Here is a 20,077-nt window from a genome sequence, read left to right on the forward strand (position 1 = left end):
ACTTAAATGTAAGTCTAGACACCATAAAAATCCTAGAAGAAAACTTAGCAAAATCTTAGACATCTCTTGTCGCAATATGTTTACGGATACATCTCCTAGGGCAAAGGAAACTAAGGAGAAAATAAATGTGACTATATCAAAATGAAAAGCTTCTGCACAGCAAAAAAAAACCCCAACAATTGTAATATTTTAAGCAATAAAACAAAATTTTTTTTAAAAAAAGAAACCCAACAAAATGGAAAGGAAGCCCACTATATGGGAGAACATATTTGGCAATAATACATCAGATAAAGAGTTAATATCCAAAATATATAAGGAACGCATACAACTTAACAAAAAGAAGACAAACAGTCCAATTAAAAAATGGGCAAAGGACCAAAATAGATACTTCTCCATAAGTAGACTTACAGATGGCCAAGAGACATAATGAAAAAAAATGCTCAAAGTCACTGGTCATCAGAGAGATGCAAATTAAAACAACAATGAGGTATCACCTAACACCTGTCAGAATGGCTACCATCAACAAATGACAAGTGCTGGTGAGGATGTGGAGAAAAAATAACCCTAGTACACTGCTGGTGGGACTGCAGACTGGTGCAGCCATTATGGAAAACAGTATGGAGTTTCCTCAAAAGATTAAATATGGAACTGCCATTTGACCCAGTGATCCCACTTCTAGAAATATATCCTAAGAGACCCAAAACCAATCAGAAATAATCTATGCCCCCCTATGTTCATAGCAGCACAATTTACAATAGCTAAGATCTGGAAACAGCCCAAGTGTCCATCAATAGACTAGTGGATAAAAAAGTTGTGGTACATTTACACAATACAACAGTAAAACAGAAGGAGCTCTTACCCTGAGATAGCATAGAGGAACCTGGAGAGTATTCTGCTAAGCAAAATAAGCCAGTCAGAAAGACAAGTATCCCATGATCTCACTCATATGTGAAATCTAATGACTAAGTAAACTGATGATCAAATAGATCCAGAGACATAAAAGCATGGAACAGATTGTGAAATCTCAGAGGGAAGGTGGGGGTGGGTGGGTGGGAAGAAATCAACCAAAGAACTTGTATCCATATATGCATAATCCATGGACACAGACAATAGGGTTGTGAAGGCTGGGGGTGGGGGATGGAGGTGGGCTAGAAGAGATCAATGGGGAGGGGGGAGCGCATATGTAATACTTTCAACAATAAAGGTATTTTTAAAATATATTTTTATTGGTTTCAGATAGGAAAGGAGAGGGATAGAGAGATAGAAACATCAATTATGAGAGAATCGTTGATCGGCTGCCTCCTGCACACCTCCCACTGGGGATCGAGCCTGCAACCCAGGCATGTGCCCTGACCGGGAATCAAACTGTGACCTCCTGGTTCAAGGGTCTATCTATGGTCAACCACTGAGCCTCGCCGTCCAGGCAACAATAAAGATTTATTTTAAAATTAAATATAGAGATAAAACATTGGAAAGGCAAAAAAGCCTACTGATAAAATTAAAAGGCAGATAGAAAACTGGGAGAATATAACTAGTTTGTTTATTTATTTGAGAGAGACACAGCGATTGGCTGCCTCCTCCCTACCCACTACTGGGGATTGAGCCTGCAACCCGGGAATCCAACCATCAACCTCTGACCTCTCTGTGCACAGGACAATGCTCAACCAAGCCACAGGGGCCACCAGATCATTGTAACATTTTTTTTTTAAATATATTTTATTGATTTTTCACAGAGAGGAAGGGAGAGAGATAGAGAGTTAGAAACATCGATGAGAGAGAAACATCGATCAGCTGCCTCCTGCACATCTCCGACTGGGGATATGCCCGCAACCAAGGTACATGCCCTTTGACCGGAATCGAACCTGGGACCTTTCAGTCCGCAGGCCAACGCTCTATCCACTGAGCCAAACCGGTTTTGGCCATTGTAACATTTTTGACCAAGGGTAACATTCTTATTAAAGAGCCCTTACAAAGGAAGAGCAATATCAACACCTTGTAGAATGCAGGCTAAAGGACATGAACTGGTAGTTCACACAAGAATAAATCTAAAGCTAGTGAGCCTATGGAAATACTCTTGAGTTAATAATTCTACATCTAGATGTTTGTCCTAAAAAGTAAACAAGTGCACACCCAGCTGGCGTGACTCAGTGGTTGAGCTTCCACCTATGAACCAGGGGGTCATGATTCAATTTCCGGTCAGGCCACATGCCCAGGTTTCAGACTCAATCGCCAGTGGGGGCATGCCAGAGGCAGCTTATCAATGATTCTCATCAGTGATGCTTCTGTCTCTCCCTCTCCCTTTCTCTCTGAAATCAATAAAATTATTTTTTTTAAAGTGAACAAGTGCAGCCAAAACCGGTTTGGCTCAGTGGATAGAGCATCGGCCTGCGGACTGAAAGGTCCCAGGTTCGATTCCAGTCAAGGGCATGTACCTTGGTTGCGGGCACATCCCCAGTGGGGAGTGTGCAGGAGGCAGCTGGTTGATGTTTCTCTCTCATCGATTTCTAACTCTCTATTTCTCTCCTTTCCTCTCTGTAAAAACTCAATAAAATATATTTAAAAAAAATAAAAAATAAAGTGAACAAGTGCAGAAATATGTAAGAGTAAGATTATTGCTCATTGAGGCATAGTTATAATAGCAAAAAATTTTGAAAAATACTTCAGTGGGTTAAATTTTAACAATATGGATGTCATAAAGCCATTAAATTTTTAATTTATTGTCATAGGAAGATTTATTTTTACCATATATTTCTGAGTAAAAGTAATACGTTATTAAGCAGTGCGATTTAGACAAGAAATCAATAAGGCAATATAAATACACCAGGATATTAGCAGTACATTACCTTGGGGTTGTAATTTTAAGTTGTGTTTAAATCTGTGGATGTTTGTTTATATAATCCTGAGAAGTAGTTGAGTAAAGGTTAAAAAAAAAAAAAGATGGATAGATTTTACCACATAAAATTTGAAAGCTGTGTATGACAAGAGAAATATAGAACCGGAAAAACTTTTCATAAATATAGTGCTATTAATAGAAAAAATGCAATTGGCCACTATCTTATAAACTTCATAAGAGCAGACATCAGGTCTGTTTTATCGACTGTGACATAATAATAAGTACTCAGGGAATACTAGTACATTTTAAATGAATGACCTGTAAGTTGATTTGGGGGATGGGTTCATCTGTACTTTCCAGCTTTTCTGCAATGAACTTTGTCACTTATATAATTAGTTGTTACAATGTTGTAAGTAGCTATTTAACAGTCTTTTAAAGATTGACTGTTTAAGACTTTTGAAATATAGAAAAGGTATTCTAAATATAAGCCACGAGCCCTGACCGTTTTGGCTCAGTGGATAGAGTGTCGGCCTGGGGACCAAAGGGCCCCAGGTTCGATTCCGGTCAAGGGTATGTACCTTGGTTGTGGGCACATCCCCAGTAGGGGGTGTGCAGGAGGCAGCTGATCGATGTTTCTCTCTCATCCCTCTTTCTAACTCTCTATCCCTCTCCCTTCCTCTCTGTAAAAAATCAATAAAATATATTTTTTTAAAAAAAGATAAATATAAGCCACGAAACACATTTGTTTTTGTATACCGAGGCACTTTTCAAAAGGAGAAATAAGAAAGAATACTTAGTATCTGGAACAAAAGGAAAATACAAATATACTTCCAATATAGGAAAATAAATTCTCAGATATCAAAAAGGAAAATATATATCTCAAGTATTCTTTGCACTTAATCTTCCACTGTATTTAAAATCTTCTCAAGCTCAGTGACTCAAAACTCTTTTGGTTAACTCTTCCATTAATTCAAATAGTTTCCCAGTTCTAATCATATCCTAACCATTACTACCGGAATAATATTCATGTTGCATAACTCTGATCATGACCTACTGTCCCAAAGCCTTTCCTTGATGGCCTGGGATAAATGTTATTCCATTCACCAAGCCTTGGGGATATAATTTAATCTAGTGATTAATAATGTAAATGGGAACCAGATTACCTTGTCTTTATCTCTCTATACATCAAATTCGTCTTTAAACTGGGGATGATAATAGAGGTGCTGAATTTATAGAGTTGTTCAAATGAAATCTGATTAATTCACATAAGCACATAGTATAGTGTCTGGTATATAATAAGCACTTAAAAGTGTAGTTATTTTTTACTAACAGCAGTATGATCACCTCTGTTGAGATTCTTAAACTTATACTAAATAATATTTTACATGTTTTCTGTTTATTACAAGTTTGTAAATACCCTTGATTAGATTATATGATGACCATTTTACATACACACATACAAATAACTTAGTTCAGTGGTTTTCATATAGTAGCTATTAAGTAAATAAATATCTTTTTTAACTATTGTAAATGAATAAAAGTAAATTTTTCCTCAGAGAAAGCGAGATAGGTTCTTTGGTCTGAGTAGGCATTAAAAAATATATACAATACTAACTTCCTTTTTAAGTAGACCTAAAAAGTATAGAAAGTATAATATTCTAATGAGAAAAAGTTGCAGCCTAGTTGTTTTAAGTGGTTGGGAGTTTTCATAGAAGTCGTTTCAAAAATTAGTGGTTACATATGGAATAGGTAATCATGTGTACCTCTTTCCTACTAAAGCAGAATGTCATCGAAAGCTGCTGAAAAATGGCCAAAAAAATGTTTAGGAGAAGATAAAAGAGAAAAGAGTTAGCATTCAGGAAGTTTAAGCTGGTGACATGTTAATTAAGTAGAGGGTGGTTTTGGGTGACATGTTAATTAAGTAGTGGGTGGTTTTTACAAAGTGACACAAATTTGGGTGTTTTGGAAACTCAATGTAAAAACTAATTTATGTTTTCCACTGGAAGAAATTAGCTCCAGGGGTCAGTCAGAAGTGTCAGTTTTATCTGGCAATTCTCTGGGAGATAGTTTCAAAAAAGAGTGGCAATTAAAGAGTTTCTTTGGGCTTTTGATTTGATTGCAGGAGGTAACAATGGGTTGAGGCAAAAGAAAAGTTAAGAGCCGTTGTGGGCTAGAAATTAATGGCTTTACTACAGAGCCTTCTTTTGAGCTGTGGTTTCAGCCTCTCATCTGAGCTTTGTATTTCACAGATTTGTTGAGCCCTTTAAAGAAATGGAAGTCTCGCTATCTGATGGAGCAGAATGTCACCAAGTTACTTCGGCCTCTTTCTCCAGTCACACCACCCCCTCCCAATCCAGGCTCAAAGAGCCCCCAGCTGACCACACCTGGCCCATCTCACCCAGAAGAAGAATGTCGAAATGGATACAGCCTCATGTTCTCACCAATCACGTCTCTTACTACTGCTAGTCGCTGTAATACTCCTCTGCAGTTTGAGGTGATTTGGGTTTGGTTGTTGGGAGTGCTGAATATGAAGTCATCATTTGCACCTCCTCATGTTAAATACAATATCATTCCAAATGCTTCTTTACCATGTTCCTTGCCTGTCTCAGCAAGAGAATGGGAAACCTCAGGGTCAGTGTGACCTATTACCTGGTAGCCTCTCATCTTGGCAATCCACATACTTCCCAGAATAGGAATAATTGTACCACAGACGACATTCATTTGCCTCTTGCATGCAGTCCACTGGGCTCCCTAACGTTAGGCAGTAAGCATGCTAGACCTCCGTCTTTGGCCTTCCTCTCACTTGTCAAACAGGCCTCTAGCTGCCTAGTAATCATTAATGGCACAGCCTGAGCGCTCTGATTATAATATTTTTGTCTTTGTTTCTAGGCCTTTAAATTAGTAAAGTGTCTCTTTCCCTGTTGTTTTGTAGTCTCATTATGGGCTCAGTAAATAGGGATTGAGAAAGCATATGGTTTATGGCAAATGAGGGGTTTTTTCCCTACTCTAGGTTACTTTCCCTTTTTGTTATAATGTGTTAGGAATAAGACAGAAACTAGCAACACGTTTATAAAGACAAATTAATTACATTCACTCTCTGGATTAAGTTAGAAATTTATGTCTCAGTTATTTTAAAACGATTCTGAATCACTTTAGTATTCAAGTTTGGGTGACAGCAGATTTACAGAGTAGATTCCAGGTATATAAAAATATACCTCATTTATTGTATGTTGCTTTGATTTATAATTAAACAGACACTATTTTTAAAAAATATCTGGACTTGTAAATGGCTAACTCAGAACAAGATAGCAACCTTAAAAACAAGAGGCAGCTATACCTAAGCTAGACCATATTAACTTGACTTTTGGAGCAAGCCTCTTTCTGGCGGGTAAAAAATATTCCTGGTTACATTGGATTTCTAATAATTCCCTGTGGCGTTCTTTTTGGCCAGATAGTAAAGCAGCTGATTCAGGCCTTACTAAGTTTACCTGGTCTGATTGCAGTTGACTTTTCAGTTAGCAGCTAGAGTTTGATAAATAAAATTTCATGAGAGGACATTCTCCCTGGTGGGCAGCATATTATATTAATAGGGGTTCAGACCTTGTCATTGTAATAATTATAATTAAACATAAAATTAGAAGGTAAGTTGCCTTCCCAAACAGCCAAGTTTAGTACTCAGTGTATTTCCTATCCCTTGTAGTATTTTCGATAATTATGAAACACTATGAAAGTGTAAAGTGTTGCATATATTTTTTTAAATCAAAGATCTTTTTATTGATGCATAGTCTAAGCATAATGTTAGAATATCAGGAGTGGGGGAAATGTTATAATGTATTAAATAGTCCATCCCTTCATAAAGTTCAGTGTATGTCTCTACTATTTTATCTCATTATTTAACTGAGAAAATTTAGCCTTTCTGATCAATTAAAAAACAAACTTCACTATCCTGACCATCTTTATCATTCTAATTGCCATACTCTTTCCTACTTTCTAGTATAAGAAGGTGTGGGGAACCTTATTTCCATCCAAGACTGTGACACAGAGAAATACCTAAAGGTGTCACAAGTAAAAATCAGTTTGGTTGGGGAAAGAATGTTTTTGAAAGGAAAAATAAAAAACATTCCAGGAGAAAAGTGAGAAATTTCTCCAACTCCAAGACAAGGAGTTAAGGAAACATGTAGTGGAAAAGAACGAGATTGTAAGGAGCGGGGAAGCATCAAGAAAAGAGACTAAAAGCAGCATTGAGAAGGCACACTTAATTTGCCCCTCCTTCCCACCAGAATAATCCTTCTCTTTCTGCCTTGTGATCCATACTTCACTATCCATCTCACACTCTCTACCCATCCCACCAAGTAAAATTTCTAGTCAAAAAATATCCTGCTCTGCGGAAGCAGCCTCATTTCCCTTACCCTAGACACAGTTGTCTGTAGTAGACAACATTAAGAACCTCCCGCCCCCACCTTACCCCTGGCACCCTGAACTCTTGTCACAACTACCACCATCATTCTTTCCACTTTTTACCATTCAGATCTTCCCATCAGAGTTCACTGCCAAGTTTGTTTGATATGGTAGTGATACCTCAGGTGAAAGCCGTAAGGGTAAACCTGTTTTGGAAGTAGGGACTCTCAGTATACACAACTGCTTTTTCCCCTCTCTGTTTCTAAAAATACAATGGATTTTAACATCAGAATGTCGGTAGGTGTGGTCAGATCCGATTCGATTATGTCAAGACCATCTAGTCTGAGCTACAAAGTCCATCAGTCATATCTTCTATAACTGTCATTTAAGAGGAACAGGCTGTCCCCCTAGCCCTGTCATCTGCTAACATGCTAAGTGGTTTCCCTGGGTAACAGTGGTGGGCCTGAGTCACATAGGAAAATGAGGAAATGTAATGTTCAAGAAGGGGATGCGGGGTGAAAGAAAAAGGTTCCCCTAAGGAGAAATAAGTGGTCAGGTGCCCAATAACAAATACTATAGGTTGCTAAACTCTCATCTAATGTAGAAAGAAATACACAGTTGACCCTTGAACAAGGAGGGGCTTAGAGGCACCGAATCCCTGCACATTCGAAAATTTGCATGTAACTTTTGACTCCCCAAAAACTTAACCACTAATAGCCTACAGTTGACCGGAAGTCTTACTGATAGCATAAATAGTCGCTTAATACGTATTTTGTATGTTATACGTATTATATATTGTATTCTTACAATAAAATAAGCTAGAGAAAAAAATTTAAGAAAAATCATAAGGAAAAAAATACATTTACAGTACTATACATATTTTTTTTAATCCATATATAAGTGGACGTGCATAGTTCAAACCAGTGTTGTTCAAGGGTCAACTGTAATAGTGTGAAATTTCACCTCTTCCCTGATATCTGCTTGAGATGTTTACTTATAGCATGAAACATAACCAATTTATTCTTAAATGCTTTCAAAGGCACCAGGAAGCATTTTAACAAATCATTCTGTTCATTGAGATGAATTCTGCAGTTAAACATTTCCCCTGTGCATTCTTGTCCCTCCCACCCCACCCAAAAAAAAAGTTGTGGCTAACTATCTATGCTTGCTTTTACTTTATTTTTTTGTTTTGTTTTGCTTCTTGACTTCAAGTAGATGAATAACAAGATGCTTTTCCCTCCTCTAGAACATATCCTCCCCTGAGAGTTACCCTGCGAATAGGCCCGAGTCCCTGTCACCCGAGGTAGTTATCACACCATCTCAATCACACTTGGAGGCTGATAGTGAGTGTGCATGAGTGTATGGGAAGGGCTGGGGTATCCAAGCAAATGGGGTGATGGGCTGGAGGGTGGCCGATTGGTCACTGTAAGTTGAATGAATCTTCCCATGTATGACTGGTTGTTACTTAGAACTCTCAATGTAGGTGGAGGAAAATAAAGTAGCTATGTGTGTTTGGTGGGGAGGGAGTGGCTAAAGAGTTTGAAAGAAGAATAGTATCTAGAAGTAAGGTTTAATGAAGGCTGAAAGTATGGTAGGAGCCTTGTTAAAGAAAGTCTGACAATGTGTGTTTTTTAAGTAGGAAAAGTTGGATCAAACGTCGGTATGAGCTATTTTTTGATATTTATTATTTTAGGTTGATAAAGGAACAGCTTGTTGGGAAAGTTAGGCAGTGATTTATGCCTTGTTCCTGGGTTAATCTGAGAGCTCTGTTTAACTGCATGTTTTGGGATTTGGTTGGTAGATTGAGGAACTTCTTTAAAATGGGAGAGGCAAGCCTCTTGGCTTTCTACATTCTTGCAGCTCCTTACTGGGTACACAGGGAAACTATGGTAGCCCATGGCTTCTGTGACCCAGGCCTCCATTCTGCAGTGGTTGGAATATGATTGCCATACAAGTGGTATCCCTTAGGACAGTGGTCGGCAAACTGCAGCTCGCGAGCCACATGTGGCCCTCTGGCCCCTTGAGTGTGGCTCTTCCACAAAATACCACATGCGGGCGCGTACGTACAGTGCGATTGAAACTTTGTGGCCCATGCACAGAGTTGGTTTTTGGAAAGGAGATAGACGAAACAAGTATACAAGACGAGTGTGGATGGGAGAGTTGGAAGGGGTCGACCTCAGTGAACGTACCTCAATCAGATTGAGGACGTTTTTAGCAAACGCCAGCTTAGGAGTACCCTAATTAAGTTAATAACAATGTACCTACCTATATAGTTTAAGTTTAAAAAATTTGGCTCTCAAAAGAAATTTCAATCGTTGTACTGTTGATGTTTGGCTCTGTTGACTAATTAATGAGTTTGCCGACCACTGCTTTAGGATATCAATTGAGTGCTTTGCTCAGAAACCCTGTTGCTGTGGAGATTTAAAATTCAGACTTTAGTGGTAGCATTTCTTAACTATTAGAAGATTTGGACAGAGGTAGTAATGATTAATTCCATGAATCCACATAGTCTTTTTCCTCTTGAAGAGGAAGTTATAATCTCACATAACCTTTTAGAAATTAACTGTTAACACACACACCCCTCCTTCTAATAAAAAATTAGTATTAAACACAGTGACAGTTGACCAAATTCCAAATCAGTAGGATTTTATAGAGGATTGTGAAACTGAGAGAGGTTGTATTCTAGTGTACTAGAGGTTTTCTGGGTGGTTTTTCTTACAAGGAAAGTACAGTGTTCTCTCCTCAGGTGCTAAAGGTTCTAAGATAGCATATTTTGGAGGCTAACATGGTATATTATCTGGGTTTCTGGAACCATTCTTTCTAGAGTTAGTTAGTTGACCTAGTGATGGAAAATCTTGGTGTTAGGAGGTAATGATAACCAAATAGTAGATGGGGCTTATTTTTGGCACATTTCAGCATTTTAGATATTCTGCAGTGATGGGCATTAGTGGTATTATGGTGTGTTGACATAGATTAGAGGATAAATAAGAATTGAGTGACCAGAAGGTTTTATGAGGAACATTACTATTTAATAGTGCAAGTGAGTGAAGAACTGGTTGGTTGATGTCTTTGATGCCATTCTCCTTTACTGAACCAGTACCTTAAATACTTGACTTTCCATCTACTTTCTACTTTCTTTCAACTTTTTTCCTCCTTCCACCTTCCATCAATATTAACTTAGAAACGAATAACACCAGAAGCCAGTTATATAAGCCAGCTGGTCTCATCTCTGTAGCATACATGGGGCTCAGGTAAATCCCAAATTAATACTGCCAATTCCTTAATGTAGTGCAAGGCGATTCAGCAAACCTGATGAAAGGCTAAGCAGGCAAAGTAGTCACATTTGGCCAATTACCTAATTCTAATTTTTTCATTATTCTCCTCCAGAAAGATTTGAAAGTAATTTGGTAACGATGGGGGTTGTTTAGTGATCTGGCCTGTATACACTATTGCTACATGGGACTCACAGATGTTAATGGCATTCTCTCTTCTGCTTTCATCCCTTTTGTCTCTGCTGTTCACCTGTGCCCCTCTTCCCTCCTTTCTTTTCTGCCCTTTGACTGTTTTCCTTCTCCCCTACCCCATGTCTCCATTGATTTTTATTCTTTCAGCTTTGTCATCGAAAAGACCTGGACTTGACAAAAGTAGGCTACCTTGACTCCAACACTAACAGCTGTGCTGACAGACCGTCCCTCATCAACTCAGCTCATTCTGACCTGGCTCCTCACCCCTCCATTGGGCCCACCTCTGAGACTGGCTTTCCCAGCAGGAATGGGGATGGACATCAGACCCTCGTGAGGAACTCGGACCAGGCATTTCGGACAGAGTTTAACTTAATGTATGCCTATTCCCCGTTGAACGCTATGCCTCGAGCAGATGGATTATATCGAGGGTCTCCCCTAGTAGGAGATAGGAAGCCTTTACATTTGGACGGGGGATATTGTTCCCCTGCAGAAGGGTTTCCCAGCAGATATGAACATGGTTTTATGAAAGAAGTCTCTCGTGGATCCATGTCACCTGGTGGTGAAAGGGCTTGTGAAGGAGTCCCATCTGCCCCCCAGAACCCACCACAGAGGAAAAAGGTAAGTTTCACACCATAGAGAGCAATAACAATAGATATTTATGAAGTTACCACTATGTGTTCAGCACTGCTCTCAGTGTGAGGAAAACAAAGATAAGACACGGTCTCTGCCATGCCCAATAAAATAGAGGCTGTTTTAATACAATTTGATAAATTTTGTAAATAGTCAGCAAATTTAAATGCCTATCGTGTATGTGCCATACACATAGTAGGCAGTTCAAAGAATAGAGCAGTGGAAAAGAATATTAGTAATTAGTTGTATTATTTAGCACTTCCCATGTTCTAGTCACTGTTAAGCTTTCTTAAGCACTTAATCCTCAAAATAATCCTGTAAGATAGATAATTTCCCACTTTGCAGATGAGGAAACTAAGGCAAGTTGAGTGACTTGCACATGGTCACACAGCTAGTAAATGGAAGAGCCAGGATACTACCCAGGTCTGTTTGATTCTCAATTGCATGCTCTTATTGCCACCATGCTATATTGCCTCCTAGGTTCTGCCCTAATGGGGGCTCATAGCAAGTGATAATTATATTAATAAGTAATTAATTATGGTGATGAATGCTTCAAAATAGTTGTTCAGTGGTGAACACATCTTAACAGGGGAACCTGGCTAGTCAGATCTGTGGAGGGTGCTTTAAGAATAAGCCAGAAGCTCTTGGCCAATTTGAAGGCTGGTGGAGTGAGAGATAACAGGTCACTGATTTAGTTGATCTTAAACAATAAGTAGGAATCAATCATCCAACAAATGAGGGTGAGAATGTAACAAAAGAGGGAGCAGAACAATTAATTATGTGACAAGTAATTATGGATGGGGTGTGATTGTAAACAGTTGAGTGTTGCCATGGTGTCAGAGAAGGGTGGGCAGAGTAAGGAGGAAAATCAAGAGAGATGGGCAGCCCTAACCGGTTTGGCTCAGTGGATAGAGCGTCGGCCTACCAACTCAAGGATCCCAGGTTCGATTCCAGTCAAGAGCATGTACCTTGGTTGCAGGCACATACCCCGTAGGGAATGTGCAGGAGGCAGCTGATCGATGTCTCTCTCTCATCGATGTTTCTAACTCTATCCCTCTCCCTTCCTCTCTGTAAGAAATCAATAAAATATATTTTTAAAAGAGAGAGAGAGAGAGATGGACAGAGCCAGGCTATAAAGCAGTGATGGCGAACCTATGACACGCGTGTCAGAGGTGACACACGAACTCATTTTTTGGTTGATTTTTCTCTGTTAAATGGCATTTAAATATGTAAAATAAATATCAAAAATATAAGTCTTTGTTTTACTATGATTGCATATATCAAAAAATTTCTATATGTGACACAGCACCAGAGTTAAGTTAGGGTTTTTCAAAATGCTGACATGCCGAGCTCAAAAGGTTCGCCATCACTGCTATAGAGAGTTGTCTAATGGTTTGGGACTTGGTTTTTAAGCAATGCCTGTTCTAAAAATTACAAAGCCAAAAGTCTGCTTTTTATATCAGTGATTTTTCAACTAAGGGCATTTGGATATGCATGGGAGTATTTGGGGGTTGGCACAGCAACTTTTATTTATTTATTTATTATAGAGAAGCTAGATGCTCTGTATGTGTGACAGTCTCACATAATTGCAAAATATCTTTAGTACTATTGGTAAAATGTAGCTTAGTGGCTTTTTACATTTACGTTAAAATAAAATACATTACCAAAAATTATTAACTCCTTTCCAAGATTGTGTATGAAAAATGCATATGTAAAATTTATCTTAGTTTGAGTTTTGTTATATTACATTTGGACAAAAAATGAGAACCCTAAGAAGATAGAAGGAGAAAACACTGGCAGGTAATTTGGAATAAAACAGCAATGGATTTTGAAGACTGTTGCGTGAACAGCATTGTCTATCAGGAACAAAAATGGAAATAGACTTTGGATTTCTGGTTTCATTATGTGCAAAAATGATTGAAATCATGATTTATTTCAGAATTATTGCTGAGCACCTACTATTGGCCAAGTTCTATGCTGGATGTTAAAGATAAAAAAAACAAATAGCCCTAACCAGTTTGGCTGAGTGGATAGAGCATCAGCCTCCGGACTCAAGGGTCCTGGGTTGGATTCCGGTCAAGGGCATGTACCTTGGTTGCGGGCACATCCCCAGTGGGGAGTGTGCAGGAGGCAGCTGATCGATGTTTCTCTCTCATCGATGTTTCTAACTCTCTATCCCTCTCCCCTTCCTCTCTGTAAAAAATCAATAAAATACATTTTTTTAAAAAAACACAAAAAACAAATAAACTTGGTCTTTGCCCTGGTAGACCATACAGTTTAGTGGGGAAACAAGCAACACATTGTAACAGACTACCAGCAGTGTAAGCACAATGCCCTGTAGCAGCACAGAGAAGGTATGCCAGGCGGGGCAAGGAGCGGATTGTGTTGTGGTGGTCGGAAAGAATGAGGCAGATGAGCGATGAGATGGGGAGAAATTTCCAAGTCTGTATAGGTTTAGTAGAGCTGACTTGCTACTATAAGAAGTGAAATCATTTTTTTTCTCCTTTTATACTAATTTCTCTATGTGTATGACAAACATTAATGAATCTCTTGAGTGTATCTTGGAAAATTAAGCACATTTAAGAACCCTGAAGAATAGGGTTTTTCTTTTGTTTGGGGGTATTTTTTTTTTCTCTTTTTAAAAATATTTTTTCTGACATTTTAAAAATTTATTTTTTCATGTATTTTTATGGATTTTACAGAGGAAGAGAGAGAGAGAGAAACATCAATAATGAGAATCATTGATTGGTCGCCTCCTGCACTTCCCACACTGGGGATTGAGCCCCCAACCCAGGCATGTGCCCTGCCCAGGAATCAAACCATGACCTCCTGGTTCATAGGTCAACGCTCAACCACTGAGCCACTCTGGCCAGGCTTCTCTCTTTTTTTAAACAGCTATCTCTAAGGATTTCTAAGGCATTAGAAAAAGTTATCAGAATCACCTGGAAGACTTTTTCAAACTACATAAGCTCCCAACTCTCTTCCCTCCCTTTTCTAGGAGCTACTGTTGTTGCAGATAACTATGATAGCACTATAATCTCACAAGTTTTTCTGAAGGCAGAAAAAAATGTTGAGTTCTACTAGTGAATACCAGTCCTCAAAAATATTATTGCCTGGTGTCTTCTCTTCTCCTTACCAATATCTAACTGATGTAAATAAATATGTAGCTGTGCTCAGATCTGCATCATACCTGACGAAAGTTGCCAATGTTGGTGCCTGCTTTGTTCGCATGGCTTGCTGATGGTTTATAGGGGTCTATATTTCCCCATTGCTACTGATCCACTAACAATGTCTAGAGTCCTGTTCGTTATTTCCTTCCTAGGTATCCCTGCTGGAGTACCGCAAACGGAAACAGGAAGCCAAGGAGAATTCTGGTGGGGGCAGTGACTCTGCACAGAGCAAAAGCAAGTCTGCAGGAGCTGGGCAAGGCAGCAGTAACTCACTTTCTGACACTGGTGCCCATGGTGTGCAGGGATCCTCAGCCCGAACCCCATCTTCCCCTCACAAAAAGTTCTCCCCATCTCATTCTTCTCTGTCCCATTTGGAGGCGGTAAGCCCATCTGATTCCAGAGGCACTTCATCTCACTGCAGACCACAAGAGAATATCAGCAGTAGGTGGTAAGTTGATATTTGATGCTTTAATAATTAAATGAATTGTTCCCAGTTTTATCTAAATGTATGGGAACACTTATCTGAGAAAGCAAGACAACAGTGCCCTCTATCCTGTTCAGCTGATTAAATAATATCAGCCAGAACCACCACCACCACCACCACCACCCCAACTTTATAAAAGCAAACAATTGCCACCGATCCTGTGGTACACCACTTTGAACTGCATACAGTATAGTATTTGCTGGGCCCTAACACTGCCTCTTATGTTATCTCATTTCATATGAAAGGTAAATCAGGAGTTCAGCTCAGTTTCACTTTAAATTGACAACAGAAGTCTCAATTCCACACAGCTAGAAGAGAGATAAGACATATTCTGAAAGAACTTGTCTGGCTTAGGGGAGACCACAAATAACTAATACTGATGGCAAGTACTTGAGTATCCCAGATGAGTGAAATAGAGGATGAGGCAGTTCAGTGATCTTGAACTGAAGAAATGAATTCTGGGCAAGAAGAGTGGGGCTCAAATAAATAATGTTTATTAATCTATGAAACATATATTAAATACTACATGTTTATTTAATAAACATGTATTAAATACTACATGTGCCAGGCACATGACTTCACAGGAGAGAAAACTTAGCATTTCAAAATGGGGGTTGAACACACTCTCCCTGTTGGGAGCATGCCCATGACTTGCCCTTCCCCCAGGTTTGTCACCTCTGCCTTTCTCCTAAGCTCCAAGGGTCCTTCTTTTGCCTCTGTAACTTGTGCCCTGAGCCCATTTCTTCTGTGGCTCGCTTTTACTACCTCTGTAACTTTCTAAATAAACTTTCTCTTATAATTTGGGGGAGTGGGGGTTTGTTAAAAGAAGTAGACATCTTAAATTTACTTTTTCCTTGATTGCTTTTTTTTTTTTAACATCAAGATGGAATGTAATTTTTTAAAAATTCTTTATTGTGCTTTTTCTTTAAAAGTCTTTTTTCTTTTGTGCCTGACATAGTTTGAGTAGAGAAAACATCTTGTTTTAAATTGGTGAAGAAAATTATGTCTAAGAAGATGTTTTTTAAGTGAATATGTTGTACAACCTTTGTCAGAGATTCAAATGTTCCAGACTCTTGACTCTGAAGTCCTGCGGCATAAACTTGCACCCTGTTGCCTTCACAGGATGGTTCCCACATCAGTAGAACGACTCCGAGAAGGAGGGAGCATCCCCAAGGTCCTCCGAAGCAGTGTGAGAGTGGCCCAAAAAGGAGAGCCTTCTCCCACATGGGAGAGTAACATCACAGAGAAAGACTCAGGTAAGCCTATGGCTTTGTGCTGCCAACCAGTTGAGGGACGTGTGACCAGGCTCCATACATTTCATAACAAATGCTAGGCTGAGGTGAGTCAGCTTCTTATGTGGTTGGGCTTCATTGTATGCACGGTTCCAGCTTGGTTTACTTCTACTCTTTTGGGCTATAGCATTCTTAAGATCTACCATTGCTTTCTCTCTGTCTGCTTCCCCCCAAGGGATACCTTTTGGTAACTCATCTGTCCAAAGGCCTGGAAATCTATCCTGTTGGAGGATGAAGAGAAAGGAGACAGGAGTCAGATCAGGCATTTAAGACATAGCCCATAATTAACCACTCCGTTTGCCCTTGTCGCATGCTGCACTCACCTTATTTGACAGAAAGAGAGAAGCATGGATTAGTGATGGCATTGGTGATTGCAATAAACAATGGCTATTTCTCACTTTCTAAGAAGCCAAGTTGATTTTGTATTACATTCCAGACCCTGCAGATGGAGAAGGCCCAGAGACACTGAGCTCGGCGCTCTCAAAAGGAGCGGCCGTTTACAGCCCTTCCAGATACAGCTACCAGGTGAGGCGAAAAATTGCTCATCTCTGGGCATAGGAATATGTTCTGGATGCCAGTGTTTTGAGATGCCATCTTTGTGTATAGTTTCAGCAGCCTTAGAAATAAGCCATCATCTGCTCACCTTCGGGTAATCAAATCATTCCAGAAAAATAAAGTGATCAGAGATAGCCGTTTTACTGTCTTTGGTATTCTAAAAAGAACAGTAGTTAAGATGAAGAAAAAGTAGGGTGTTTTAAATATTCACAAACCTAAATGGCTTAAATAGGGACTTTTTCACCTCTTTATCCTTTCTTCCCAACTCTTTCTAGCTCCTGCAGTGTGATAGTCCACGGACAGAATCACAAAGCCTACTTCAACAAAGTTCCTCCCCCTTTCGAGGACATCCCACCCAATCTCCAGGATACAGTTATCGAACTACTGCACTGAGACCTGGAAACCCCCCCTCTCACGGTTCTTCAGAATCCTCCCTCTCCTCTACGTCCTATTCCAGCCCCGCCCACCCTGTGTCCACAGACTCATTGGCCTCATTTACGGGGACCCCAGGGTATTACAGCAGCCAGCCACATTCTGGAAACAGCACGGGCAGCAGTCTTCCAAGGAAGAGCTGCCCTTCGAGTGCTGCTAGCCCTACCCCACAGGGGCCCTCAGACTCACCGACCTCAGACTCGGTTTCCCAGTCCAGCACAGGAACTCTGAGTTCCACCTCCTTTCCTCAGAACTCTAGGTCGTCATTGCCATCAGACTTACGGACTATCAGTCTGCCCAGTGCTGGGCAGTCCACTGCCTACCAGGCCTCCAGGGTATCTGCGGTTTCCAATTCACAGCACTACCCGCACCGCGGGAGTGGGGGTGTGCACCAGTACCGACTCCAGCCATTGCAAGGGTCGGGAGTCAAGACTCAGACAGGACTTTCCTAGGGCTTCTGGATTTGGGCAAACCGAACTGAATGAGCCCATAGCTGCTTCCTTCCAGCTGCCTCTGGAACCTAGGCCAAGCAGATTGCTGGGGAAGGGGGTACAAGGTGCCAGAGGATTGGGTCTGGTCGACAAGAAACAAGACTTGTGGTCACAACAGGCTCAGGCCTTGGAGAAAGATGTAAATCTTGTCTGAAGCAGAGACTATAAAGAAGTTTCTCCCTGCTGTTAAGGGTACATTGTTGACAAGCAAATGGTGTTTCGGTTAGTAACGGTTCTAAGTGCAATGAGTTGTGTTGAAGCCTCCGTCTCCCATCCTTGCCTGTAGCCTGTAGTCACTTGTGCAGTGAGGACATCTTTTTAAATCCAAAAAAAGTTTTCTTTTCAAAGAAAAAAAAATGTGAAAAGAGCCAATCTCCAAACCCCAAGCCATCTAATAGTGTTAGGGTTTTATGCACTTAAAAAAAAGGTAGGTATGTAAATGTTCACCGGAAGACAACCATTCCAAAAGCAGATATCCAGCCAAGATGTGTCCACCAAGTATGTTCCTACCTTTGTCTTTAAATCACTGAGAAATAGGCAGGGATAGTGAAGCTTGGAATGTGCTCTAAGGGATGCCTGGCTCTCTGAAGAAAAGCTTGTGGTCAATCCTTGATTATTCAGGAGCAGATTAACCTAGTAGATTGTCTGATCCCCCAGCTGTTACCATCCCACTCCCCTTCCCCAAGCTATTTCACAGCTCTGTAACCCATGAAGTAATAGGTAAAGGAAAGAGGAATGATAAGTGAGGTGGGCCAATTGCTACTTATCAGCTGTTGGCAATAAATTTACTTAGGAAGTATCCCAGATGGTTTGGGAATTCTTTGAATTTTATTTTTTCTACTCCCAATTAATCAGGAGTTGACGATCCCTTGAGTAGGACCGCCTCCGTGATTGGGGAGCATGCACTCGTGACTGCAGGGTAAGAGTGGAAAGATTTGTGGAGTGGTGCCGACAGGACTGTGATTGTGTGTGGGCATGTTCCACATTTCTTTGGGGGATGCTTATTTGAGAGTGGCCTGGGTGAGACAGTTAGAAAGCCACCCACGCACCTAACACTGTTCTGGATGAGAGACAAGAGCAGACTGGCTTCTCCCCATCAGTGCATTGTGCCTGCTGTACACCCCTGGAGGAGCCCTGGAGCCAGCCCAGGTGGGGTACACAATCTTTTTAAATTCCATACGGTTGCCAGCTTATTTCTTTCACTTGTTTACTGTAATATCCGGCGTGTTTTTATTTATCTAATTTTGTATTCAGTTATAACCATGGTAGGGGTAGCAGATCTATGACAGGTGTAATCCCTGGTGCTGCAGTGGACCTTACTTCTTTTCTTTTGGACAAGATAATACTGTGAGTCTCCCTCCTTCCTTCCCTCCAGTTTGTTGTTGTTTTTTTTGTTGTTTGCCCAGCCTCTTCTGTCCCCTTCTACCCTTCCTACAACTATCATATGCACAGTCTTCTCTCTTTGTGTGTGACTGTTACAAAATTTCATTTTTTCACAATTGAAATCAGGTGTTTGCTCAAATGAGGGGAGATTTTTCTTTTTAATGCTGACAACTCAGCAGAATACTTTTCTTTTTATTGTTTCCCCCACAAACCCATCAGTCTGGGAGAGCCTTGGGAGTGGAAATCATGTGGCCTGGGATGCTGGTTTCTTTGTATATTATATAAAACGTATGTAAATGTCTCTCCATTTGGGCTGGGGTTTGCATTCTCTCCTTGGCTGTTAACCAAGGGGAGAGGCCAGCAGGCAGGCGGCCCTCACCCTGCCTGGCACGTGCAGAGACCCCAGCCACTCTGTGTGGGCAGGGTGCTGTCAAGACCAGACCTCTGGGGGGGATGGGGGCGGGGGGTGGGGGGAACTCTTGGAAGGAAAGAAGTATCACTTCTTTCTCAAGTGGAGTGTTTACACCTTGATGTAACATTTGAACTTTCACAAGAGATGTAATAATTTTGATAATAAAATTCTTAACCATAATAATCATAAAGTTGAGAACTTCTTTGTCCAGTTCTGTGACCTTGCCTTGCCGTATTTTCCTAACTGTTTCCTTACCTGAAGAGGGCAAGGTGTACCCACGTTCAGAAGGATGTGCTCTTGGTGGAGTTGTGCCCATAGTGAGGCCAGGAATATGGATTGGTCTTCTTTCTGCCTTTTATTATGATTACAGGCAGGTCAGTCTGCAGCAGTGGAACTGAGCATTGCAAACTGACTTGAACCAGACTAGAGTTCCTGACCTTGGCCTTAACCTTATTCATTCAGCAACGATTTATTGGCCTCATTCTTTTCTATTAAATAATTTCAGGCATTGTTTTTGGTGGTGGGTTTATGTG

At 40.4% G+C, this 20,077-nt stretch overlaps 1 protein-coding gene across 1 annotated transcript in view; it reads left to right on the forward strand.

The window, feature by feature from the left end:
* The window catches only part of SETD5 (SET domain containing 5), an 81,476-nt gene extending 61,756 nt beyond the window's left edge, over positions 1–19,720 (forward strand). The window contains exons 19-25 of the mRNA XM_081106037.1: positions 5,083–5,327; positions 8,478–8,534; positions 10,843–11,313; positions 14,648–14,943; positions 16,102–16,235; positions 16,708–16,796; positions 17,102–19,720. Coding sequence (XP_080962163.1) covers positions 5,083–5,327; positions 8,478–8,534; positions 10,843–11,313; positions 14,648–14,943; positions 16,102–16,235; positions 16,708–16,796; positions 17,102–17,710 — 1,901 coding nt within the window. The 3' untranslated portion in view covers positions 17,711–19,720. The remainder of the gene's footprint in view (positions 1–5,082; positions 5,328–8,477; positions 8,535–10,842; positions 11,314–14,647; positions 14,944–16,101; positions 16,236–16,707; positions 16,797–17,101) is intronic.
* Positions 19,721–20,077: the final 357 nt, after the last annotated feature.

This window comes from Myotis nattereri, assembly GCF_964212035.1.
Source record: "Myotis nattereri genome assembly, chromosome: 14".
Classification (NCBI taxonomy): Eukaryota; Metazoa; Chordata; class Mammalia; order Chiroptera; family Vespertilionidae; genus Myotis; species Myotis nattereri.